The sequence below is a fragment of the Trachypithecus francoisi genome, unplaced genomic scaffold, assembly GCF_009764315.1.
Source record: "Trachypithecus francoisi isolate TF-2019V2 unplaced genomic scaffold, Tfra_2.0 Lachesis_group15, whole genome shotgun sequence".
Lineage (NCBI taxonomy): Eukaryota > Metazoa > Chordata > Mammalia > Primates > Cercopithecidae > Trachypithecus > Trachypithecus francoisi.
In genome coordinates, this window is record NW_022681460.1 from 56,264,835 (window position 1) to 56,290,622 (window position 25,788).

The 25,788-nt window shown below is 49.4% G+C and overlaps 1 protein-coding gene across 3 annotated transcripts in view; it reads right to left on the reverse strand.

Moving 5' to 3' along the window:
* Nucleotides 1–25,788, reverse strand: part of TMEM181 (transmembrane protein 181) — a 106,879-nt gene that overhangs the window by 73,005 nt on the left and 8,086 nt on the right. The window contains exon 1 of one of the 3 annotated variants that reach the window (XM_033234930.1): nucleotides 8,111–8,268. The exons of 1 other annotated variant lie outside the window; for it this stretch is intronic. In XM_033234930.1, the coding sequence (XP_033090821.1) occupies nucleotides 8,111–8,118 (8 nt within the window). In that variant the 5' untranslated portion in view covers nucleotides 8,119–8,268. Of the gene's footprint in view, nucleotides 1–2,083; nucleotides 2,808–8,110; nucleotides 8,269–25,788 lie in introns of those variants that run through there. One more of the 3 variants, XM_033234931.1, reaches the window with a different exon arrangement.

Genomic DNA, 25,788 nt, shown 5'->3' on the forward strand with positions numbered 1-25,788 from the left:
TCCTGCCAGCTGCTGCCATCACCCCCAAACGCATCTTCCTTTGTGCCATTACAGCACTGTAACAGCCTCGCCCTGCTCAGGAAATGGTGCCCCACAGCCAACTCGATCAAGTTTAGACAGGCCTTTCAAAGTCCCCGAGATCCTTCCCCACAATCCCTCTCCAGCCTTCCTGCCACCCTGCACGTATCCTACGTGAATTACGCACTCCCTCCGTCATCACAGCCCCGAGGTAGGTACTTTGCAACCCCTTTCAAATGAGAAAGCTCAGACTTAGGAAAGTTCTGTTACTTGCCCTAGATCACAAAGCTGCTAAGTACAACACTGGAAGCTCCCTGACCCCATCACCTCCCTGACCCCATCACCTCTCTCACCCTATCACCTCCCTCACCATCGTTGTCCTGGAACACACTGCTCTCTGTCCCCTCACCTTCTCTACTCTCACTCCCTTGGTAATCACATCCCGCCTCAGGCTTGCGAGAGGATGCAGGTGTGAACTATATGGCCTGCTCTAAACCTCAGCCCAGTCCTCTCTCCTCAACTCCAGACCCCTACTCAACCACCTCGCACGCCCGTTTGGCTATCAATCAGGTACCTCACACATGACCTGCCTCACACCAAACCCCTGATCCTGTGCCTGTGGCCTCGCCCATCTCAGGACACAACAACTCCAACCCTCCAGGTACACAAGCCAGGAGATTGGGAAGAATCCATTCAGATTCATCTCAGATACTCTACTAAATCCAAAGTTTTCCACCAATACACACTCCCCAGAAATAAAAAACAATTTAAAAGGAAAACTCAACATACAAAGTCACACAAGCATAGAAAACCTGTCTTGAGGTAACGGGAACCGTCCTTTCAGAATGCAAGACAGTCAACAGCCATCCCTGCCATGGAGCACTGCCCATCCTGCTGCCACTGACAGGTCACTCCACCCCTGCCCCCACCGCGAGGCTCTGTGGGAGAAAGCAACCGTCCATTCGCCCGCAGGACACGGTGCACCATTTTCAGGATTTCATTACAGGGGCTCCACTGCGCATCCACCCCCATGCCCTCCCTGCACCTGCAGCTTCCCCTCTCACCCCCAGAGGCCAGCACTGCGCCGTAGGTATGGTGCAGGCCCAGTAACTTTCAACGCCTCTCATTTTTACTAACTCACTCTTCCCCTGTTTTTTTCTATTTTCCTCCATGTTCTATTTTCCCTGCAATGGTAAATGGTAAGTGAACCGCTGAATTACAACCCTGAACTTCCTCCCCCCAGCGTTGTCTCTTCCTGCTGTGTCTCTGGCTTTGGCCCTCTGCTTCTGTAGTTGGGGCACAGCAGCTCCTGGCGACCCCATCCAGAAAGCCTCCTCCCTGGGACCTGGTCCTCAAGGCCACAAGGTTTGCTCAAGCCCAGCCAGCTGTAAAGCTATATCCCCATCAGATGCACTGAGCGCCTCAGGACCAGGGCACCAACACAACTTTGCCCAGTAAATGCCTGCCCCTCCCACAGAGGCCTCGTGGTTTCAGAAAGCAGGGCCAGGAGGGCACAGCAGGGGAGGCGAGCACTCCCCAAGCACTCAGCCACCCTGGGACCGCTGCACAGAACCACAAAACAGATGCAACCCGGGTGAGCAGAGGACATGAAAACACCTCAAGTTGCTGTCCTGCAGTGACAGGGACAGAGACGGGAGGGAAGCCAGCACCAGCATTCCCACCTCTACAGAACCCAGCAACACCAGCACCCACAGCAGGGGCCCAAGGGGTGTGAGAGACGCCTTCATCTCAGTCTCCACAAGCCACCACGATGTTAGGCGGGTAAGACTGAGAACTTTTGGTACTACACATCCTGCTACTTGTTCAACTGATGCCTGGATCTCCCACTCAAGAACTGACAAATTAGGATCTGAACAGTAGTCAGGGACTTTAAATCTCCCAGCCCATTCTCACACTGTCGTTTTTATTTTTCCAATCTGTATAAAAATAATCTCTTCTCCTTTGACCCAAAACGCCAGCCTGTTGCCTGACAGCCTGGTTCCCCACTTTCTGACCACAGGACAGCAGGCAAGTAAACAGCTCCCCAGACCCTCAGTGTCCTCACCTGCAAAATGGAGAGAGGCAGAAGATTCATCCCACAGAGTTGCTGGCAGGTACGAGTGGAGTCATAAACATGGTGCTCAGAACAGTGTGACAAGAACTCGGCCAGACTAGCTATTAGAAACGATGGCTGTGCTTTTTCTCCTCTACTTTTTCTGTTTGAAAGCATTTTGGATTTCGTTCTAACAACATCTCTGAAGACCTACCGTGTGAAGTCTCCCCTCCAGCTGGTTGCAGCAGAGGTGAAAGAAGGCATTTCCTGAGCACCTATTTGGTACCAGGCTGGGAGCTTTGCTGTGGGACAGGCACATCAGCTCATTTTACAAGTGGGAAAACACAGGCTGGGGTGGGAGGATACAAGCCCACTGAGGCCCCAGGCAGCAGGGTGTGGAGGTGGAACTGGAACCCACAAACGCACATCCAGCATGTGGAAGTCGGGGCGGAAAGAAGGCCCACCACTCCCTCACATGCACTCTTTGGCCCTTCACTAAAATCTTTCCTTTTCAAGTAACCTACCAGTTAATGAGTTTTGAAAAGAAACTTCTCAAAGGGAGCAGAATAGGAACTCTAAAATTTCAATCAGCCAACTTGGGTATGTCATTTCTCTAGCTACTCCAGAGTTAAGTACAAGCCAGGCACAGTGGCTCATGCCTGTAATCCCAGCACTTTGGGAAGCCGAGGTAGGTGCATTACCTGAGGTCAGGAGTTCAAGACCAGCCTGGCCAACATGGTGAAACCGTGTCCTTACTAAAAATACAAAAATTAGCTAGGTGTGGTGAAACACACCTGTAGTTCCAGCTTTTTCGGAGGCTGAGGCAGGAGAATCGCTTGAACCTGGGAGGGATAGGTCTCAGTGAGCTGAGATCGCACCACTGCACTCCAGCCTGAGCAACAGAGTAAGACCCTATCTCAAAAAAAAAAAAAAAAAAAAATTAAGGCTTCAAAAAAGCTATTATGTGAACATTCAAGGCCTTACCACCCCAAAACACAATTTAATAAATAATGTCCTCAGCTACCCAAAGAGCGGTGAGTTCATGTATATCCTTTCCAGACTGCAAGCCCAGTGACTCACATACAGGAGCATGTTGGTCAGGTCAGCAAATACCCTGCCCAGGCCACAGGGAGCAAGGAATTCAGTCAAACGCTGGCCACTGAACCCCATTTCAGTACAAGTGGCACTGGCCCTAGCAGGAGGCTCCAGGCAGTGCAGCCTGGTGGTTACGAACCTGGGCTGGGAGCCACCTGCCTAGACACACCCACTGTAGGGTAACCTGGGGCAGTTAACTCTACCTCTCAAGAACCCCAGTTCCTAGCCAAGCACGGTAGCTCATGCCTATAATCCCAGCACTTTGGGAGGCTGAGACAGGTAGATCACCTGAGGTCAGGAGTTCGAGACCAGCCTGGCCAACATGGCGAAACCCAGCCGCTATTAAAAATACAAAAACTAGCTGGGCATGGTGGTGTATCCGGAATTGGTGGGTTCTTGGTCTCACTGACTTCAAGAATGAAGCCACGGACCCTCGCAGTGAGTGGTACAGTTCTTAAAGACGGTGTGTCCAGAGTTTGTTCCTTCAGACGTTCAGATGTGTTTGGAACTTTTTCCTTCTGGTGGGTTCGTGGTCTCGCTATCAGGAGTGAAGCTGCAGACCTTCGTGGTGACTTACAGTTCTTAAAGGCAGCGTGTCTGGAGTTGTTCATTCTTCAGGTGGGTTTGTGGTCTCATTGGCTTCAGGAGTGAAGCTGCAGACCTTCATGGTGAGTGTCACAGCTCATAAAGGCAGCGCGGACCCAAACAGTGAGCAGTAGCAAGATTTATTTCAAAATGCCAAAGAACAAAGCTTCCGCAGTAGGGAACAAAGGCCCCAGCAAATTGCCGCTGGCTGGCTCAGGCAGCCTGGTTTTATTCATCTGACCCCACCCACATCCTGCTGATTGGTCCATTTTACAGAGAGCTGATTGGTCTATTTTACAGAGAGCTGATTGGTCCGTTTTGGCAGCATGCTGATTGGTCCGTTTTGACAAGAGTGCTGACTGGTGCGTTTACAATCCTTGAGCTAGACACAGAGTGCTAGACAGAAAAGTTCCCCAAGTCCCCACTAGGTTAGCTAGACACAGAGTTAGCTAGATACAGAGTACCGATTGGAGTATTTACAAACCTTGAGCTAGACACAGAGTACTGATTAGTGTATTTACAAACCCTGAGCTAGACACCGTGCTGATTGGTGTATTTACGATCCTTTAGCTAGACATAAAAGTCCTCCAAGTCCCCACCAGATTAGCTAGATACAGAGTGCTGATTGGTGCATATACAATCCTCTGGCTAGATATAAAAGTTCTCCAAGTCCTCATCCAGCTCAGGACCCCAGCTGGCTTCACCTACTGGATCCTGCACCGGGGCTGCAGGTGGAGCTGCCCGCCAGCCCCGAGTCACACTTGCACTCCTCAGCCCCTGGGCTGTCGATGGGACTGGGTGCCATGGAGTAGCGGGCAGCGCCCGTCGGGGAGGCTCTGGCCGCACGGGAGCCCACGGGGGCAGGGCTAGACACGGCAAGCTGCAGGTCACGAGACCGGCCCCCCGGGAAGGCAGCCAAATCCCCCGAGATTTTGAGTGCAGTGACTGCGGGCTGGCACTGCTAGGGGACCCGGGGCAACCTCCGCAGCTGCTGGTCTGGGTGCTAAGCCCCTCACTGCCCTGGGTCCACAGCACCAGCCGGCCGCTCGGCCTGCGGGGCCCACCGAACCTGCGCCCTTGCCCGCCGGAACTCACACTGGCCGGCGAGCGCCTGGCGCAGCCCTGGTTCCCGCCTGCACCTCTCCCTCCACACCTCCCCACAAGCAGAGGGAGGCGGCTCTGGCCTCAGCCAGCCCAGAGAGGGGCTCCCACGGTGTCGTGGCTGGCTGAAGGGCTCCTCAAGCGCCGCCAGAGTGGATGCGGAGGCTGAGGAGGTGCCGAGAGCGCGGGCTGCTAGGATGTTGTCACCTCTCAGTGGCGTTTGCCTGTAATCCCTGCTACTCGGGAGGCTGAGGCAGGAGAATCGCTTGAACCCGGGAGGCGGAGGTTGCAGTGAGCCAAGATTGCACCACTGCACCCCAGCCTGGGTGACAGAGCAAGACTCCCTCTCAAAATACACACAAACAAAACACCCTGTTCCTGAAAATTCAGGAAACTTGGGAAGCCACAGGCCTAACAATGCTGTGGCAATTAAATCCGTTATGGCATGAAAACCCTTGCCAAGTAACCATTAACTATCAGCAGTTATTGAGACGGGCAGAGTACAGCAGTCAGGAGTGTAGGCTCTAGAGTCAGGTGGCCCAGGGTTTGGGCTCAGCTCTAAGGCCTTGAGAAACTCACTTGTCTTTTCATACCTCAGTTTCCTCATCTGCAAAATGGGGAAAAGAGAAACTTCCTCACGAAATGTGATTGTGAGTATTCTATGAAACAGTGGATGTAAGGTGCTTACAACAGCACCTGCTACATGGTGAACACTCACAGTTATCTTTTACTATTTCTAGAGATCATTTTGGTCAGAACAAAAAACCATTTTAGGAGACAAAGTCCTAAATAATTAAATTGTTGCAGGAATACGATACTGACCCAAGCCTGGTATATCCTCAAAAGCCCTGAGAGAGACTCAGGAGGCCCAGGACCCTGAAGCCACAGCAGGGCTCCATGGTACTTAATTTGTCTGTGCCACGCTTTGTTGCTGGCCGAAGACAGCTGTAATTAATACACTTCTACACTGAAATGCCCCCAGAATGAAAGAAACACATAAAATACACGCTAAAAAATGGCTTCACATGCCAAGCAAGACACACACAGACAAAAAACAGACTTATTTAAATTTGCAGAGAAATGCTAAAGTAAGACCAAAGCAACATGTGAGCATGAGAAAGTCTCAACTCCGTGCAGCCCTGTAGCTGAAACAAGAAGTCACATTAGTTAGCAAATGAGACACGCCCCACACCATCCTCAGACTCCTGGCATCTCTCCCGTCCCTAGCATCATCAGGGAAGGAATGGAGACTGCAGGAGAGTTCAAAGTAAAGCCGTAAGAACCACTACCTCTTTTTGCTGATGGGTTTTGATGGCAATCTCGCCTACCTTTTTAAAGAGCAGGTTGGGCCGAATGAGTGAGGTCACAGGGCCAGGGTCTGCAGGGGGACGGTCCCCTACACACCATAAGCAGAGTGCTGAAGCTGCCCCTGGCTCCTCCAAGCGGCTGTTCTCTCCCATTCTTTCCCTGGGCTTCTCTTCCTTCTGACCTTTCTCACCTCTGGGCTCTCAGGCACACCAGCCAAGGACAGAGAGCATTCAGTCACCTAAGTCCAGGACGCACTTCGGATGTTCAGGCTTGTTTTTTAGGAGGATTTTATCTGCTACCAAACTTTTCTCAGTTTCCAGGCACGTGCCTGGAATGCTGGCCGATGGAGGTGAGCTGACTTCCAGATACCCACATCCCCCTCTTCCCTAACACTCAGTACTCCACAGAGCCTGAGGCGAAAGCGCTTACTGCTGCACAGAGGGAGGCGTCAAACTCGCACAAAATTCAAGCTGTGTTTTCCTTGTCCTCCTAGGGGACCTTTCCTTAGTCAACTGCTTTCTTTGGTCTAGTTCCCTGTCCTGTTAACAGCACAGGACCCTGGCAGAAGACCCAGATCCCTGTCCTGACCAAAGCCCTCACCACCTCACACTCCTGGTCTCTCTCCCACTGAAAAAGCACACCCAGCCCACCTATGCAGCTCCAAGGGGCGGCGGTAAGAGACCTTCTATAACACGTAGTTGTCACTCTGCTACAAGGCCACAGTTCCACAAGACACCGTTCCCTTGGTATTCCAAGCAGTGTTATTCACATAGGCCGCACAAGAATGCTGCCCTCTAGAGTTGTGCAGAGTCAGTACTACTAACCTACCTCCACTTGGCTTTTAAAATACTTAAAACTTCCACATAGGTCTGATATTTGATGCCATTCCAGTTTCCCAAGAGGTGCTAAAGCAACATACCAAAGTCAGAAACTTCTAAGGAAGCAGAAGGAAAAACAGATGTCACAGGCACTTGCGTTAAGGCAACAGGCCTGGGTGTTACTTCTCTGACCACGTTCAAAGCCAGAAAAATCAGCAGAGATCCAAAGCAAAACCCTTCTGCCTCAAAAACCGCACATAAGCCAGGAAGCGCGCCCAGGAACCTCGGAGGCTGCGTTCAGTGCAGGGAGCCAGGCCTGGAAGCCTCCTTTGCCAGGTGCGGCCGCAGCTGGGCCACTCCTTCTCCCGGACTTCCTGCAACTCGACGCGGTGCTAACCCTCTCTCTGGTTAACTCCGTCTCCTTCTTTTCCAGATGCGCCCAGGGGAACACCCAGGCGACTGTTGTATCAAAAGCAAGCTTTAGGGATGGCGTCCTCGACAGGTTTTTCCTCATTACAAACCCTGGACTTCAAAGAAGTAAAAAAAAATAAGCCCAAAGTCAGCAGATCGTAAAACGCATAAAACTCATAAAATTCGGCACCCCGGGTCCAAAGGGGCTGTTGCGGCAGACTCCCCGGTGCCCACGTCACCAATCGCCTCTAAGCGCCTCGCACGCGGCGCTGGGCGAGACCGCAGGGCAGCGCGGAGCCCTCTCGATACCGAGGGGACGACGGGGCGAGGCCTTTCGGGCAGGAGAGGCTGCCCGGGAGACGACGGGGCTCCGAGCGGGCGGTCACCCTCCGCCGGGGAAGGGCCGCAGCGCCCCCGGTTCTCCCGGCCCCCCAGTGCACGCTCCGGCTCGCAGTCCTGTCCCGGAACCCCGACCGCATCCCGGTCTCTAACCGCGGCCGGGCAGGCAGGCTGGAGGGAGCCCTGGCCCCGGTCTACTCTCGCCCAGCGCAGGGACCTCCGCCCGACCCGCCCGCGAAGCCCCCCCAGCGCCCCTCTCCCTGCCCCTAGCTCCACGTGGGCTCCAGGGACCCCGCGGCTGGACGCCGGGAGCCAGGGAGCCTCAACTCTGGCCGCAGTGTCCGGAGGTTCAGCCAGCCCGCCCACTCGGCCTGGGACTCACGGCTCCATCTCGACGCCCCGAACTCTCGGCCCCGGCCCGCGCGTCCCGAGCCTGCCGGGCGCCGCGCAGCAGCCTCGGCAGCCGCAGCCGGAGCCGGAGCGACAGCGGCCCCGAAGAGGCCGGCAGCGGAAAACTCATCAGAGCGCGACGCCGAGGTCACGTGCGCGGAAGGGACTCTCACGGCGGAAGGGGGCGCGCGAGGCGGCATGGGGCGGGGTCGGGGGTGGGCGGAGCGGGGCAGGGGTCGGGGGTGCGGCGAGGGGGGTGGGCGCGCGGCGAAGGGGGTGGCCCCCTGCAAGGGCGGAGCCCCACGGCCGGGAGCACCCAGGCTAGCCCTGAGCTGGGGCTCAAGACAGAAAGAATGAGTGAATGAATGACTTAATTTACTTCTTGTCCCTACGGCAGGGAAACTGCTCATTCATTCACTCCTACTTCCGGAGTGTCCGGGCGTAAGGATGGGCCTCGGGAGTCCATGAATGCCCTGCAGTTGTCTGGAAAATGCTACGGATGTCTGCATTTTTCTAGGGAGAGGAGCTATAGCTGTATATTCATTCCCAAAGGGGCTCGTGACCCCCAAAAAGGTTAAAAGCCAGGGCAAACTTCTACCACCCCGAATGATGACAGACCTTCCGGGCTCTTTCTGGTAGCTTCTCCCTCAAGCCGCTTCTAGACTGCAGTACGCATAGTGTGAGAGCTTCCATCCCAGGCTCTGGCCCTGGGGAAGGATGCGCTGTGGATCCTGCATCCCATAGAGCTGGAAATGGACCTGAAAGTGCAAGCCCCACTCTGCCGGGCGCTGCAACAGGAGTGGGGATCCGGGGCTTCGACACAGTGTGAAGAGACCAGTGGACCAAAAGCACTTCTCTGATTTGCCATCTTGGCTCACTGTTCTCCATTTCTGTAATCAAGAATGGATGAGAACCAAGATTTAGATACTTCTGAGATTCTCTTTGGAGCATTACTCAAAATGTCCCGTGTTCCCATGTGCTATGGGTTTAAAGTCGGTCTGCATGAGTTAAACAAAGGACTCCCAGGCTTCCTTTGCAATGTATCCTCATTCATTCACTAAACTGTAAACAGGCTTACTACTGGCAGAAAGGTGTGGACATAAATAAGAAACAGTTCCTGCCCTCAGTGAAATTACAGGCAAAGAAAATTACCAGCAGTAAGTTAGGTACCCTTAGCTCAGGGTGCTACAGTGAGGAAGGGTGCCTAACTCGCCTTGGGGGGAGTGGAGAAGGTAGGGGAGAGAATGTGCAGAGTTGGGGCTGAATCTGGAGGGTGAGATGGATATTAGGAAGAGCGGGGGGAAAAAGGGGAGATACCAAGCAAGCAGTCTGAGCCAGGACACCAAGGAATAGTAACACAAAATTTAATCAGTGCTCTGAATCCTAAACCGCAACTCTTCAAGGAATAACAAGAGATTATTTCTCAAGTTCTTTTCATACACACGCAGAGGGAAAGAGTTCTTCATAGCAACAAGACCGGAGAACACAAACTCGGTACCTGCAGGGACAGACTTGACGTGGGGCGCAGGAAGGGGTGAGTCGGCAACCCCCGGGGCCTGTTAGATTACAGACGTGAGCCACCGCACCCAGCCCAAACATGCATTTTCATGTGACACCTTCTGTTAAATGTTTAGGCCTAAGGATGCCTCCCTGCTTGAGTCCTTACATAAGGAGCTGCAGCCTGGCATAGTTAACATAAAAGAGAGGACACCCTAATTGGGAGGATGCTTTTGTAACAAACAGCTGAGTCTCAGCCAATCACAGCCACTGAGCTTCTGTCCTTCAGGTGGTTAGCTGATTCAAATAAGCTAGAACACAAAGCTGTAACCAATCAAGCCGTCTCTGAGCCTCAGTTCCACTTTCTGCCCATAAATGTTGTCCAACCACGTTGCAGTCCCGGAGTCCTTTGAACTTGTTGGTTCTGAGGGCTACCCAATTCTAGAATCATGAAGAAAAGCTACTTAGGATCTTTAAATTTGCTGTCATTTTGTCTTTCAACACTTCTGATTCTAAAATGTTGGAAACTAATTTGAAAAAATATCTTAAACCCTGGGAGGGACTAAACAAAGCACATTTGCTGGCCACATTTGCCTAGAGGCAGCCAGTATCTACCTCCAGCCCAGAGCGGCATGAGGTGACGTGGAAATCCCTGCTCTGTGCCAGCTGCCTGGTCTCTCCTGAGGCATCTCCAGCAAGAGGAAACTCTCGCCACCCCAGGGACCACTGGCCCTCACTGTACATCTGGCTCCAAACTACCTCCTGGCAACTCCTTCCTGTCAGATCCCGCTGGATTTGCTGTCCAGCGTCACGCAGGTCAGCAAGAGGCCTCTCCCAACACTCCTTCAAGGATGTAAGCAACCATGTGGCCCTCGGCTCCTCTTCTCCCGTCATACTGGTTTTCTCATTTATTTGTTCTTCAAACATGAATGGAGCACTCTGTGTGTGCCAGAAACAACTCTCAGCTCTGGAAACACAACATGAATATACAGATGAGGTCCCTGTCCTTTTCTAGTCAAGAACAAACAATAACCTAAATGATTACTTCATTGGCCGGGCATGGTGGCTCACGCCTGTAATTCCAGAACTTTGGGAGGATGAGGTGGGGATCACCTGAGCTCAGGAGTTCAAGACCATCTTGGCCAACATGGTGAAACCCGTCTCTACTAAAGCAATCCTCTTGCCTCAGCCTCCTCCGTGGTTGGGATTACAGGCATGAGCCACCAAGCCCAGCCTACGTGATGCATTTTGAGATCCCTCCATATTCACTTCCAGGGCCACTGCTCTGAGCATTCTTCCGCTGCACAAGTTTCCTCCTTAAGCTCAGAATGAGCTTCATTTCAGGTAAGGTCCGTAGAAGTCCGAGAATGAATTCATGTCTTGGTGGCTTCAGCCCACTCAGCTGGTTACTCCAATTCTCATGACGTATCCTCAGCTCTCCATCTGAGATCATGCCATCTTTTCTTTTTTTTTTTTTTGAGACCAGCTCTCCATCTGAGATCATGCCATCTTTTCTTTTTTTTTTTTTTTTTTGAGACGGAGTCTCGCTCTGTCCCCAGGCTGGAGTGCAGTGGCGCAATCTCGGCTCACTGCAAGCTCCGCCTTCCAGGTTCATGCCATTCTCCTACCTCAGCCTCCCAAGTAGCTGAGACTACAGGCGCCCGAACACCATGCCCAGCTAATTTTTTGTATTTTTAGTAGAGACGGGGTTTCACCGTGGTCTCGATCTCCTGACCCCGTGATCTGCCCGCCTCGGCCTCCCAAAGTACTGGGATTACAGGCGTGAGCCACCGCACCCAGCCACTCCCTGCTATTTTTCAACGTTGATAGCAACTCAAGAGTCTCATTTGCAAATTTCTCACAGTTCTAGAGGCTAGAAGTCCAAGATCAAGGTTCTAGCTAATGAGATTTCTGGTGAAGGCTTTCTCCTGGCATGCAATGACTTCTCACTGTGTGTTCAGTTCACACTTTCCTCAGTGTGTGTGTGCAGGGAAAGGGAGAGGGAGACAAGAGTGTCTTCTTATAAGGACACTAATCCTATCAGAAGGCCCCACCTATAACTTCATTTAACCTTAATTACTTCCTTACTCCAAATACAGCTATACTGGGAGCAAGGGCTTCAACATATAAATCTCAGTCCATAACATCCATATATGGAAGATTTTGTTAAAAAAAAAGGAAATTGATCTGCGTGTTCAGTGCAGAGAGTATAGAAGAATTCAGTACCAACAACTCTAATTCTCTATTCTTCATTCCAAGGCAGGAAAATCTAACAATCCAGGCTTCCCCTCAAGCAAAGTTGTAATTTGTGACAGCTCATGTTAGAGACATCTCTTGGCCTGAGGTTTTGACAGCTCCCAGATACCCATCTTCAGTTGACTCAACCTCTCTCCAAAAAGCACAGCATGAACTGAGGTGCTTCTTCTGGTGCTTAGTTCCCTCATGGAGCTACCTTCCCCAGAGCCCCTCCCTCCCATAATTTGAAGGAGAGTTTGTACCTTGCTGGCCCACTTGCAGCAGGCAGGGGAGCTTACTTTCCAGTGGCTCCTTTACTCCTAGGCACTGATCCTTAGAAGCAAGAGTCTCGCTCTTACTGCTTCAAATGCTTTATTGTGCTCATCAAGTTTTATAACACCCACCAGGAACACAGGCATCCTTCTGCTCAGCAGTTACTGACAATATAAGGCCATTAGTTTTGCTTTCTGGTCAAAGTACTCATTCCCATTACTTATTACAGTATAACGAACGATGCTAAAATGTAGTAGGTCTATTAGTTGTCTATTGCTACATAATAAATTGCCCCCAAAACTTAGTGGCTTGAAACAACATTTGTTGTCTCACAGCCTTTGTGGGTCAGGAATCCAGTGCAGCTTAACTGGGTCCTCTGGCTCAGGATCTCTCACAAGACTGCAATCACGGTTTCGGCTGAGGCCACAGTTATCTCAAGGCTCGACTAGGGAAGGGTCCACCACCAAACTCACACAATGTGGTCATGGGCATGCTTCAGCACTTCACAGGCTGTCGAGATCATTCTCAATTCTTTGCCACATGAGGCTCTCTGTAGGGCAGCTTACCACGTGGTAGCTTTGCTCCTTCAGAGTGAGCAAATGAGAAGAGCCAGAGTGTGAGAGCAAGACAGAAGTCACAATTTTTTATAACCTAATCTCACAGATGACGTCCCACCACTTTTGCTTCATTTTGTTCTTCAGAAGGAAGTCAGTAGGTTCATCCCACACTCAAGAGGTGAGGTCATGCAAGGGCATGAATACCAGGAGGTGGGGACCACTGCAAATATTTATGTCACCGACTACAATGGCTTGAAATAAGTTGATTACTTCTCCTGGTTCTGTGTGTTGACTGAGCTTAATTGGGCAGTTCTTGGCTTGGGGTGTCTCTTGAGAATGCCATCAACTGACAGCTGGGACTCTAGTTGTGTGGAGGCTCAACTGTGCTCGTGTCTAAGTCCATCCTGTGTTGCTGTAACAGAATACCTGAGGCTAGGAATCCGTTACAAAAGAAGTTTATGGGGTCAGGCATAGTGGCTCACGCCTGTAATCCCAGCACTTTGGGGGGCCACGGCAAGCAGATCACAAGGTCAGGAGTTCGAGACTAGCCAGTTGGAGACCATCCTGGCCAACATCGTGAAATCCTGTCTCTACAAAAATTAGCCAGGCATGGTGGCAGATGCCTGTAATCCCAGCTACTCAGGAGGCTGAGGCAGGAGAATTGGTTGAACCCGGAAGGTGGAGGTTGCAGTGAGCTGATCTAGCCTGGGTGACAGAGCAAGACTCCATCTTGGAGAAAGAAGAAAAAAAAAAAAGGGTTATTTGGCTCATGATTCTGGTGATTGGAAGGTTTAAGATTGGGCAGCTGCTGGCCGGGTGCGGTGGCTCAAGCCTGTAATCCCAGCACTTTGGGAGGCCGAGACGGGTGGATCACGAGGTCAGGAGATCGAGACCATCCTGGCTAACACAGTGAAACCCCGTCTTTACTTAAAAAATACAAAAAAAAACTAGCCGGGCGAGGTGGCGGGCGCCTGTAGTCCCAGCTACTCGGGAGGCTGAGGCAGGAGAATGGCGTCAACCCGGGAGGCGGAGCTTGCAGTGAGCTGAGATTCGGCCACTGCGCTCTGGCCTGGGCGACAGAGCGAGACTCTGTCTCAAAAAAAATAATAAAATAATAATAATGATAAAAATTAAAAAAAAGATTGGGCAGCTGCATCTGGTGAGGGCCTCAGGCTGCTTCCACTCATGGTGGAAAGTGTAAAGGGAATCAGTGTGCACAGAGATCACATGGCAAAGGGAAGCAAGACAGAGAATCTGAGAAGGCCAGACTCTTTAACAACCTGGTTTCACAGGAACGAATACATTCCCAAGATGGCAAAAATTCACTCACCCCCATGGAGGGCATTAATCTATTCCTGGGGGATCCACCCCATGACCCAACCACCTCCCACCAGGCCCCACCTTCCAATACTGCCACATTCAGGGTCAAATTTCAACATGAGTTTTCGCAAGGACAAGTCACATCTAAACTATAGCGGCTGGACCTCCAAAAAACAATGATGTCTTCACTTGCATGTCTAGTACCTGAGCTGGGACGGCTGGAAAGCTGGGGGCTGGTGAGGCAGTTTTCCCCAATGTGGCTTTTCCAAATGGCTAGCTTGGGCTTTCTCATAGCGTAGAAGTCTCAGGGTAGTAAGACTTCCACCATAGTGGCTGATTTCTCCTAGGACAAATGTTCTAAGGCACCAAAGCAGAAGCTACAAGGCTTCTTACGACAGCCTCAGGTGTCATTCAGCATCACATTTGTTGGTAAAAAAGAGAGTCAAAGCCAGCCCAGATCCAAAAGGAAGGGACAAAAAAAAGTGCATGAATCCTGGGAGGTGCACCGCCTTTGAAGATAGGCTACTGTGAAAGTTGTCAGAATTAAAATGGAGTCACTTGTATTAAAAACAAAAAACAGGCCAGGTGCAGTGGCTCATGCCTGTAATCCCAGCACTTTGGGAGGCTGAAGAGAGCGGATCACTTGAGCTCAGGAGTTTGAGACCAGCTTGGCCAGCAAAATACAAAAATTACCTGAGTGTGGTGGCAGGTGCCTGTAATACCAGCTAGTCATGAGGCTGAGGCAAGAGAATCACTTGAACCCAGGAGGCGGAGGTTACATGAGCCAAGATGGCGTCACTGCACTCCAGCCTGGGCAACAGAGCAAGACTCCATCTCAAAAAGAATACCAAAACCAAAAAAAAAAAAAAAAATCCTGACAAATAGAGCCAGAGAAGGCCATGAAGAGAAGGATTCTCATGCATAAATGCTTGATAACAAAAACTGTAACAAAAGACTATAAAAATCATAACCTTGTATAAAGACCATTGAAATCTCATACTTTTGCGAGGACATATGCCCAGTAACTGCCTGTCCAGCTTCAGACTGGGCATCCCCTTTGTGAGTGATTCTTGTAGCCAAGCATAATTAACTCAAAACAATTATGTAATCCTCCCCATGTTTCCTTTAAAAACCTTCATCTTTCCATACCTCCCTGAAAAAGCACATAGTTCACTATGGCACACATATTGCCACTGCAATGCCCTATTCCTGAATAAATATCATTTCTTTTTTCTTTTTTTTTTTGAGACGGAGTCTCCCTCTGTTGCCCGGGCTGGAGTGCTGTGGCCGGATCTCAGCTCACTGCAAGCTCCGCCTCCCGGGTTCACGCCATTCGCCTTAGCCTCCCGAGTAGCTGGGACTACAGGCGCCCACCACCGCGCCCGGCTAGTTTTTTGTATTTTTAGTAGAGACGGGGTTTCACCGTGTTAGCCAGGATGGTCTCGATCTCCTAACCTCGTAATCCGCCCGTCTCGGCCTCCCAAAGTGCTGGGATTACAGGCTTGAGCCACCACGCCTGACCAATAAATATCATTTCTTTTAGGGAGCCTCTTTGTTTGTTATTTAGGTTGACACAAATGTGTCAGAAGTGGAATCAGGAAAAGGATCATTATGGAAAGGAAATGATGTTTTTTTTTTTTTTTTTGAGACGGAATCTTGCTCTGTCGCCCAGGCTGGAGTGCAGTGGCGAGATCTCGGCTCACTGCAAGCTCCACCTCCCATGTTCACGCCATTCTCCTGCCTCAGCCTCCCGAGTAGCTGGGACTACAGGCGCCGCCACCGCACCCGGCTAATTTTTTGTATTTTTAGTAGAGATGGGGTTTCACCGTGTTAGCCAGGATGGTCTCGATCTCCTGACCTCGTGATCCAGCCGCCTCAGCCTCCCAAAATGATGGGATTATAGACGTGAGCCACAGCGCCCGGCCGGAAGTGATGATTCTTAGAAAGGGTGTGCGGTACTCGAGCGCTCTGAACTCTCTGCTGGCACAGCTTGCCTTTTTGGCCATGGCGAGTCTTCTCTCAAGGTCCACACTCCCTCTTTTTGGTAGCAGCTTTTTGATATTATTCTGGATTTGTTTTGGTTATAAGGTTGCCTTAATAAAGGCTGCCTTACATCCCTACTGGGATGATAAAAGACTTTTTTGTCTTTTCTGAAGTCCTTTTTGGTACAAAGACATGCTGGTTTGAGTAATCTGGTTTCTGCAGAATTGACATTCTGTTTCTGAGCCGTGTCTTTTCTGGTTAATTTACTTTTGCTTCTTTCTTTCTTTGTTTTTCTTTTTTTTTCGAGAAGGAGTCTTGCTCTGTCGCCCAGGCTGGAGTGCAGTGGCATGATCTTGGCTCACTGCAAGCTCCGCCTCTGGGGTTTACGCCATTCTCCTGGCTCAGCCTCCCGAGTAGCTCGGACTACAGGCACCCGCCATCACGGCCGGCTAATTTTTTGTATTTTTTTTAGTAGAGACGGGGTTTCACCATTTTAGCCAGGATGGTCTCGATCTCCTGACCTCGTGATCCGCCCGTCTTGGCCTCCCAAAGTGCAGGGATTACAGGCTTGAGCCACCGCGCCCGGCCCACTTTTGCTTCTTTCTAAATGTCTAATTTAATATTTTGTTTGATCTGCATGCTGAGTTAAAGCTTGTGACTACACTGATTTTGGTTTAGTTATGTGTCTGTAAATGATTGGTCTTTTTTCCCTTGCTTGTTTCTGAAAATCTTCCAAGAGAAAAACAAACATTCTAAATGGTGGGCATATGACGGCTAGTTAAAAGTCACTATCTAAACACTGTCCAAACTCCTGACATTCGCTGACAGAATTTACAGGATTTCCTTTGCTCCTGAGAGATTAATAAAAAACAGAATGGGATTCTCAAGTCAAGTCAATGGGAGTCTGTCAAGTCAGGTCTTCTGGGACTCCAGCTAGCCGTATATTATGGCTTCTTTTCACACACATTTTTAAACTAATAGACAAATTACATCAAGAAACATTCAGAACTCAAATGATCTTTATCTGAATTCTCTAAAAACACCTCTGCAACGACAGAGTTAGCATGTAAAGTCTTTTAAATTCTCTATTTTTTTCTGCTTACTTTAAATCTGCTGACTTTTCTACTGGAGTTGAGATAAAACTCATTGCTTACGGCATCCAGCCAACATTTTTTAAACCAAAACCCACAACCTAGACCTAAGGATCATCTCTCTTAAAGTAAATTTAGTTTTGCCAATTGTTTAGGGTATTGGAAGTTAGTTGAAGGATTGATAGTCTAAGGAAAAAAATAGATAAATGTTTATAAAAGGCTCACAGATCAAACAAGTCAAAATCTTGAGCTCAGAGCAATAATATAAGGTGTCTCTGGCATAAAAATTGCTTTTTCTGCCACACAGGGGCCAAAAAGAAAAAGCCCAAGCAGACACAGGAAACCCCGCGAAAATGCTTCCGTGTTCACATTAACCAAGCAGACCAGATGGGCAAACAAAAGATACATTTGTTACCAGTTCAAGGCTATTTGGAGAGTTTGCTTTCCTCAGGCAATTCAACCAGTCCTAGCTAAAATGTAAACACTGAAAATGTAACCCTAAACTCATTTAAAACTGAAAAAAGAAAAAGAGTCGGGGTAAAAGTGAATTTTTTTTTTTTTTTTTTTTTTTTTTTTTTTGAGACAGAGTCTCACTCTGTTGCCTGGGCTGGAGTGCAGTGGCCGGATCGCAGCTCACTGCAAGCTCCGCCTCCCGGGTTTACGCCATTCTCCTGCCTCAGCCTCCCGAGTAGCTGGGACTACAGGTGCCCGCCACCTCGCCCGGCTAGTTTTTTGTATTTTTTAGTAGAGACAGGGTTTCAGCCAGGATGGTCTCGATCTCCTGACCTCGTGATCCACCCGTCTCGGCCTCCCAAAGTGCTGGGATTACAGGCTTGAGCTAAAAGAGATTTTTAAAAACCAAACTGCTTTGTCCAAAATCTTGGTCCACCATATTCATTAGATTACCTATCAGGGCAAATAAAGTTCAGACATGTGAACAGGTGCCAATGTTGTCAATAATACAATCTGGATCCAGCTGTCTTTTATAAACCTGTGAGTTTACATATTTTACTGTCTCATGACTAAAATTCTAAAATGAAAGCTCTAAGATATTTCTGTGTGTGGATATGTTTCAGGGCATTTACACATATGTACGTGTATTAAGTTTTATATTGTGTCTTCATGGTAAGATCTAGCATGGACCCTTAAATTCTGTTCAGATTGGCTTAGATAAATGAGCATTCATATAAAATATAGTAAGTCCTCAATGTTGTGAATAGGTTGTTGGAAACTGTGACTTTGAGCAAAAACAATGTATAATGAAACCAATTTTTTTCCTCATCAATGTTATAATGAAATAGCATTGGCCAGGTGCAGTGGCTCACGGCTGTAATCCTAGCACTTTGGGAGGCCGAGGCAGGTGGATCACCTGAGGTCAGGAGTTTGAGACCAGCCTGGCCAACATGGTAAAACCCCGTCTCTACTAAAAATACACAAGTGGCCGGGCACGGTGGCTCACACCTGTAATCGCAGCACTTTGGGAGGCCAAGGCGAGTGGATTGCCTGAGGTCAGGAGTTCGAGACCAGACTGACCGATATGGTGAAACCTCGTATCTACTAAAAATACAAAAATTAGTCGGGTGGTGGCGAGCACCTGTAATCCCAGTTCCTCAGGCGGCTGAGACACGTTCTGGTGAGCTGAGATTGTGTCACTGCACTCCAGCCTGGGCAACAGAGCAAAACTCTATCTCAAAAAAAAATAAAAATAAAAATAATGAAATAGCATTGAACAAAGTGACATTATTTAAGGACCTGCTGGATGTTGTTTCACCCAGTCACAGTTTCCAAGAACCTACTAATGACATTAAGTGCCGACTTGCTCACTGTATTAATTAACCCAAACGTGTTTTAGTTCATGTGACTTAAGTATATCTTTAATAAATAAACTAGTTTCTAAATTGTTGATAAAAATAAAAATGTCTTCACAATTGTCAACATATTAATATACTGTTGCATGGGTTTTGTGGCAGACAGTTTTATATTGCTCTTCATTAGATGTTTTCATGCATTAGGGTTTAACACAAAGATTATAAAACTATAAACCCAGCCTAAAATAAAACTTTTTGTACAATTATTTCATAAGACTAATTTAATATTGTTGGTTTAATAAAAATAGCTGTATCTTCTGAGTTACTGACAAAATAACCATATATTTAAGGGTCTTAGGTGAACACCTGATATGCACAGGCTATAAAAATGGTTAACAGAGAAATAACTAAGTGATGACTGGCTTTGTCTAATATCTGTTTTAATAAGTAATCCAGGTATATAATTGTTAAAAATAAATTTTGTAAATATAAATGGTATACATGTTTATAAATAAGCTTTTTATGTAATTTAAAAACTTCAAGTTTTATGGTATATTAAACAATAGATATTCATTAAATGTCTGGTTCATTTCCAAATTTTTTATTTTTTATTTTTTATTTTTGGAGACAGGGACTCTCTCTGTCACCAGGCTGGAGTGCAATGGCACAATCATGACTCATAGGCAGCTTTGACCTCTCAGGCTCAAACGCTCCTCTTGACTTCGTGATCTGCCCGCCTCAGCCTCCCAAAGTGCTGGAATTACAGGCATGAGCCACCGCGCCTGGCCAAAACTAGATACATTTTAAGAAACAAGTCTCAGCAGGTCTTGGTGGCTCACGCCTATGATCCCAGCACTTTGGGAAGCCGAGGTGGGCAGATCACCTGAGGTCAGGAGTTCAAGACCAGCCTGACCAACATGGTGAAACCCCATCTCTTAGCCTCACAGCCACTTCCTTCAAAGCTCCCTTATTGCTCAAATGTGGCTGAAAATGTTTTGACACTGACTCCTGGCCACCATTCACGCCCTCCAACATGGGACCAGAGCAGCAACCCAAGACAGGTCCATCCAAGCATGGAGGGACATCAAAACCTAACTACAGGATGATTGATCAGCGACGCTTTTGGAGAAAGATCTTGATCAAAAGAGGGAATGGGAAAATTATTGGAATCAAAATGGAGTCACTTGTGTCAAAAAAAAAAAAAAGGAAGAAAAAGTCCTGACAAATAGGTTGGGGAAGGCCACGAAGAGGAGTCTTATGCATAAATGCCTGATAACAAAAACTATCACAAAAGACTCTACAAAAACCACAACGTTGCATAAAGGCCGTTACCACCTTATACACAAAAAATACTCCTGCAACAACACCTGCCCAGCCACTGCCTGTCCAACCTCAAATTGGCATCACCCTTGTTATTGATCCTTGTAGCCAAAAATAATTATCTCAAAGCAATTATGTAATCCTCTTCATTTTTCCTTTAAAAACCTTTGTCTTCCTGTACCGCCCTGACTACACACAGAGCTTACTGTGGAATGCATATTCCCACTGCAATGCTTTGCTCCCAAATAAGTATTATTTTCGAAAGCCGCTCTCTGTTTTTAGGCTGACACCACCATAGTCTTGAAGTCTATAAACAACTATGTTTGCATTCTCTCCTTTCTTCATCTCCAAAGGTGAGATAATTATGCACAGAACATTCATAATCATTTGAAAGTCTACTACTATATGTTAAGAAGCGTAGGCCGGGTGCGGTGGCTCACGCCTGTAATCCCAGTACTTTGGTAGGCCAAGGCGGGTGGATCACGAGGTCAGGAGTTCGAGACCAGCCTGGCCAGTATGGTGAAACCCCATCTCTACTAAAAATACAAAAATTAGCCAGGCATGGTGGCGCACCTGTAGTCCCAACTACTCCGGAGGCTGAGGCAGAAGAATTGCTTGAACCCGGGAGGCAGAGGTTGCAGTGAGCCGTGATCACGCCACTGCACTCCAGCCTGGGAGAGAGAGACTATCTCAAAAAAAAGAAAAAAAGAAGTGTACACATATTCCCTCATTTTGTCCCCTTTGCCACCATTAAAGCAAATGCCCTATTTTCTGTGGCCCCTGCTGATTTCTGGAATTTACAATAACAAAGCCTGGTGAGTACAGCAGGCCCCTCCCTGCCTCTCTGGAACAGCAAGGCCATCACTCACAGCAAGCCCCGGGTGCTGACCAGGAAGGAGGCTCCAGCCTCCCAACACCCTTCACCTTCTCTGCCTTGGGTGGTTTTTAAGTATCACTCCCAAGCTATCAAACTGAAACATGTATTTTAATTTATTTTCAATGTTTGAGCAGCGCTTCTCCATCATCGTCTCCTACGACCTCACCATGAAAGCCTTTAAATAAGTCCTCTTTCCAGGACCCGGCACCCAGCCTGGTAGAAAGACACCCAGCTCCTGTGTGTTGAACAAATGACTGCCCTGGGCTTGCTGGCTGCCTCACAATAAGACACCCATTTCCTCATTGTTTATAAGAATGAGGACATCTTCCCAGGGAAGCAAGGGAAGGGAGTTGGAGGGCCAGTGAGCCAGGATTAGAGGTGGAAGCTGAGAGCGTTCCTGCCACCTGGCCAGAGCAACCGGCTGATTCTGGTTTGCCTGAGACTTTCCAAGTATAAGCACTGTCAGTCCCTCGTCCCAAAGACGCCCTCTGTCCCAGGCAAACCAGGATCGTTGGCCAGCCTCCTTCTGGCCCATGTTTTTCTATGAGTTACTGGACAAGATTATCTCAATATTTAAACAATGTCTTAGCAGCTGGGTTCCCTCAAACACAGAACCTACAGCAACAGTTTCCATGTCAATTTTATTGAGAGTGGTACAATCCCAGGGAAAGGAGAGAGGATGGAGTCAGACAGGAGGTCGGAGAGTACATTTCAGAGGGTGCACGCGGGCCAGAGCTTCAGGACAAACACAGCTGGTTTATTTCCAAACTACTGCGTTCGGAAACAATCTGTTAGCTCTGTCTAGTCACTGTCACCCTTGGCCAAAGCCTGACCTACACATCCAGCCAGGCCTGTGGCTGCCAGTTCAGTCAGCATGGTGCGAACAAGCCCCCATGTCAAGCAGCTCTTTGGTCTGTGGGGCGGAAGGGGCAGAGGCTGGGAACTGCTTCACCAACCTATTTGTCAGGACTTTTTTTTTTTTTTTTGAGACAGTTTCACTCTTGTTGCCCAGGCCAGAGTGCAATGGCACGGTATCAACTCACCGCAACCTCCGGGGCCTGCACCAGGAGGTCAGGTAGGGAGACAAGGCCAGGGGCCAGTGGCCGGGGGCAGGGTGGAAGAGGGGAAGTGGATATGGGCAGGACCAAGGGGGCCTGGGGGGCCTGTCAACTAGATCCAGTGCAAAGAGGTGGAGAAGGTTTGGAATCGTTGTTACAAAGTCTGGAGAAATTAGCAGCCTGGGAAAAGCTAGCAGGATTTCAGAGCTTCGTTGAGGCTCCAGCTGAGGGGGGAGACCCCGTGTCAATGGTGACTTCCAGGAGCGCCTGCCTGGTAGCACTTTCCTCCTGCTGAATGGGTGGTGAAAGCATGAGATGAGAGTATTTGTATTGATCAGAGATTGGGGGCCCCAGGACAGATGAGACAAAAAGACAGAGAAGCAAATTAGTTTAAGACAATGGGTCTCAGTATCTGCGCAAGTTAGAATCACTTGGGGAGCTTTAAAAATCACAGTGTTCAGGCTGAACCCCAAACCAACTGAGTCAGATCTGAAGCAGGGCTTAGGCGTCGGTATTTGTATTTATTTATTTATTTATTTAGAGACAGGGTCTCACTGTGTTGCCCAGGCTGAAGTGCAGTGGCACAGTCATGGTTCACTGCAGCCTCGAATTCCCAGGCTCAGATAATCCTCCCACGTTGGCTTCCTAAGTAGCTGGGACTACAGGCACATGCCACCATGGCCAGTTAATTTTTGTATTTTTTGTAGAGATCAGGTGTCGCCATGTTGTCCAGGCTGGTATGGAACTCCTGGGCTCAAGCAATCTGCCCACCTCAGCCTCCCAAAGTGCTGAGATTACAAGCATGAGCCACTGCACCCAGCTGGCATCAGTACTTTTTGTTTGTTTGTTTGTTTTTGTTTTTGAGATGGGGTCTCACTCTGTCGCCCAGTCTGGAGTATAGTGGCACAATCTCAGCTCACTGCAACCTCCACCTCCCGGGTTCAAATGATTCTCCTGCCTCAACCTCCCAAGTAGCTGGGACTACAGGAGCCCACCACCACACCTGGCTAAGTTTTGTATTTTTAGTAGAGACGGAGTTTCACCATATTGGCCAGGCTGGTCTCCAACTCCTGACCTTATGATCCACCCGCCTTGGCCTCCCAAAGTGCTGGGATTACAGGTTGTGAGCCACTGCACCCGGCCAGCATCAGTATTTTTAAAGCTCCCAAAGGATTCCAAATGTACATCAAATTTGATAACCCACGGTTTAGGGCGTGGTAAGAGAGATCTAGAAGATGAACCCATGGAATCCATGCCACATCAGCGCCTTCCTGGGGTTCCGTTTCAGCTCCAGCTCCCCCCGGGGTTCCGTTTCAGTGCCGGCGGCTCCCCGCCCGGGGTTCCGTTTCAGTGCCAGCGGCTCCGCCCCCGGGGTTCCGTTTCAGCGCCGGCTCCCCCCCCCCCCCCGGGGTTCCGTTTCAGCGCCGGCTCCCCGCCCGGGGTTCCGTTTCAGCGCCAGCTCCCCCCCAACCCCGGGTTCCGTTTCAGAGCCGGCTCCCCCCTGGGGTTCAGTTGCATTTTTGCCCTTTGGTCTGTGAGCGATCCCTGTATTCTCGTAATAAGTTTACCCTTTTGGCTGAAACTAATACTTGCAACCAACAGTCTTAAATGCCGTAGTGCCATATCTTTATAAAGTGACTGTCAATGCTTCTAGCTGTCCCTGACATACCTGCCAATGATGAGAACTACAGCAAAGTTCTATATGTTCTCATTCCTACTGCAGCCTGAGGGAAGGGTATTTGGTTTTGCATTTCCCCTTGCAGAAGTTGAGAACAGTCTCCACTGGAAGAACGAGGGTTCTGGAGCTCCCAGCTTGTCACCACCAGGCAGGAGCATGCTTGCCCTTTCCAGATGGAGTAGGAAGTAATCTTTGTCGGCCTGTTCCCCGAAGAGCATGGGTTTACAAATCAGAAACACTGCCCCGGTCATGCCAGATAGATAAGCCAGGGAAGCTGGTCATTATCTTCACTTAGGAACAAAACTCCGTCTTTAAGTCCTGACAAGACTTAAACTGAACGTCAACAGTAAACAACCAAGATTACTTTGCTGGCTGTACTCTGCCATTAACAAACACAGCACAGAGGGCACTTTCCTAGGCATGTGGGTATATTTAAAAGAATGGGAAGCCAGAGCCCCTGCTATTCAGGAGGCTGAGGTGGAAGAATAAGAATCACTTGAGCCCAGAAGTTCCAGGCTATAGTGCACCATGACTGCACTATGAGGAGCCACTGCACTCCAACCTGGGCAACACAGTGAGACCCCATCTCTAAAAAAACAAGGCAACAACCACCAAAAAAACTTAAAAAAGAATGGAAAGAGTGCAGCCGTGCCCCCTTACATCACGTTTCCAAGTTCTGTTCGTTTCCTTCACTCCCCAGGAGACAGAAAAGGCAGGACAACGCCCACCCACCATGTGCCCCTGCATCCCATAGCAGCTGGAAAAGCGGGCAGCATTGCTCATGACGTGCCTGTCTCACGCCTTCAGAGCTCTGCTCCCAGAGGCGGGCGATCAGCCCTTTGCTCAAACTGCTTCCTACATATCAAAACAAGGGCTGCTCCAGCGAGACCCGTCGTTTGCCACGACTTTCCAAGTCAGGACAAGGCCAGGGGAGGCCAGTCCCAGGCACATGATGAGTCTATGCAGCTGTGGGTCTCAGGGTCACAAATAAATCCTCTGCTATGGCCTTGAACACGCCGAACAATGGGATGTTGTCCTGATTTCCTAAGTATGGCGTAAACCTCACAACTCCAGGAAACATGGGGTAAGGAAGAAAGGGGCATGTAGCGGGAATGCTGGTGCAGAAACGTTCGGAGTAGGCATAGCAGTGCCCTGCAATCCACGGCTGAGCAAGCCGCAGGGGAACGGGGCCTGGAGAGCTGCCTGGCCCCTGAGCGGTGGGCAGCAGCCTCTCCCTGTGCGGCTCTAAGGTGCCAGCTTCCTAAACCGTCATTCCTGGGGCGTTTTCCTTTTAGGGTAGTCTTGCCAGGGCATTTTCACGTTGAAATGCATGCTATTTCTTTAATTGCTTGTTTAGATGACATTTAGGGTAATTTAATTTTTTTAAGTTATGGAAGCATGTATGATGATTTCAAGGAATTTCATTTCAGGATAGGAAAAGAGGGACTACAATATAGTTGCTGTTATAAAAAAGCAGGAGGGAGTTCTCTTGAGAAGCACAGCCCTGAGGCCATGGGCAGGCCTTACAGGGAGCTGTCCACTGAGTGGGGAGGGGGCGATGAGGACTGAGCCAAGGAGAGCAAGAGAACCAGCCAGCTGGAAGGAAGGCGGGAAGACCAAGACCCCAGAGCGCAAGAGCTCAGGGGTTTGCCCCAAGGCTCATGGAAGGGAATGCCACTGAGGCTGAAGAAATTGGGGAAATCAGCGTCCCATCCCCTTTCTGCACTGTTCAGCTGGGTGTCAGCGGCCTTCTGCCCACTACCTGACCGTGATACCCCAGCGTACACACACTACCCCAGCAGACGGCTCATCTGAGTCTCCAACCCTGCCTCACCCAGCCTGGCTTAACCTGGAGTGGCTCCTTATGTCCTGATCCACCTTTAGGGTGGCCAACCATCCTAATTGTTCCGGGACCGAGGGGTTTCCTGGAACACTAGACTTTCAATCCAGGATGCACTGAGCACCGTATCTCC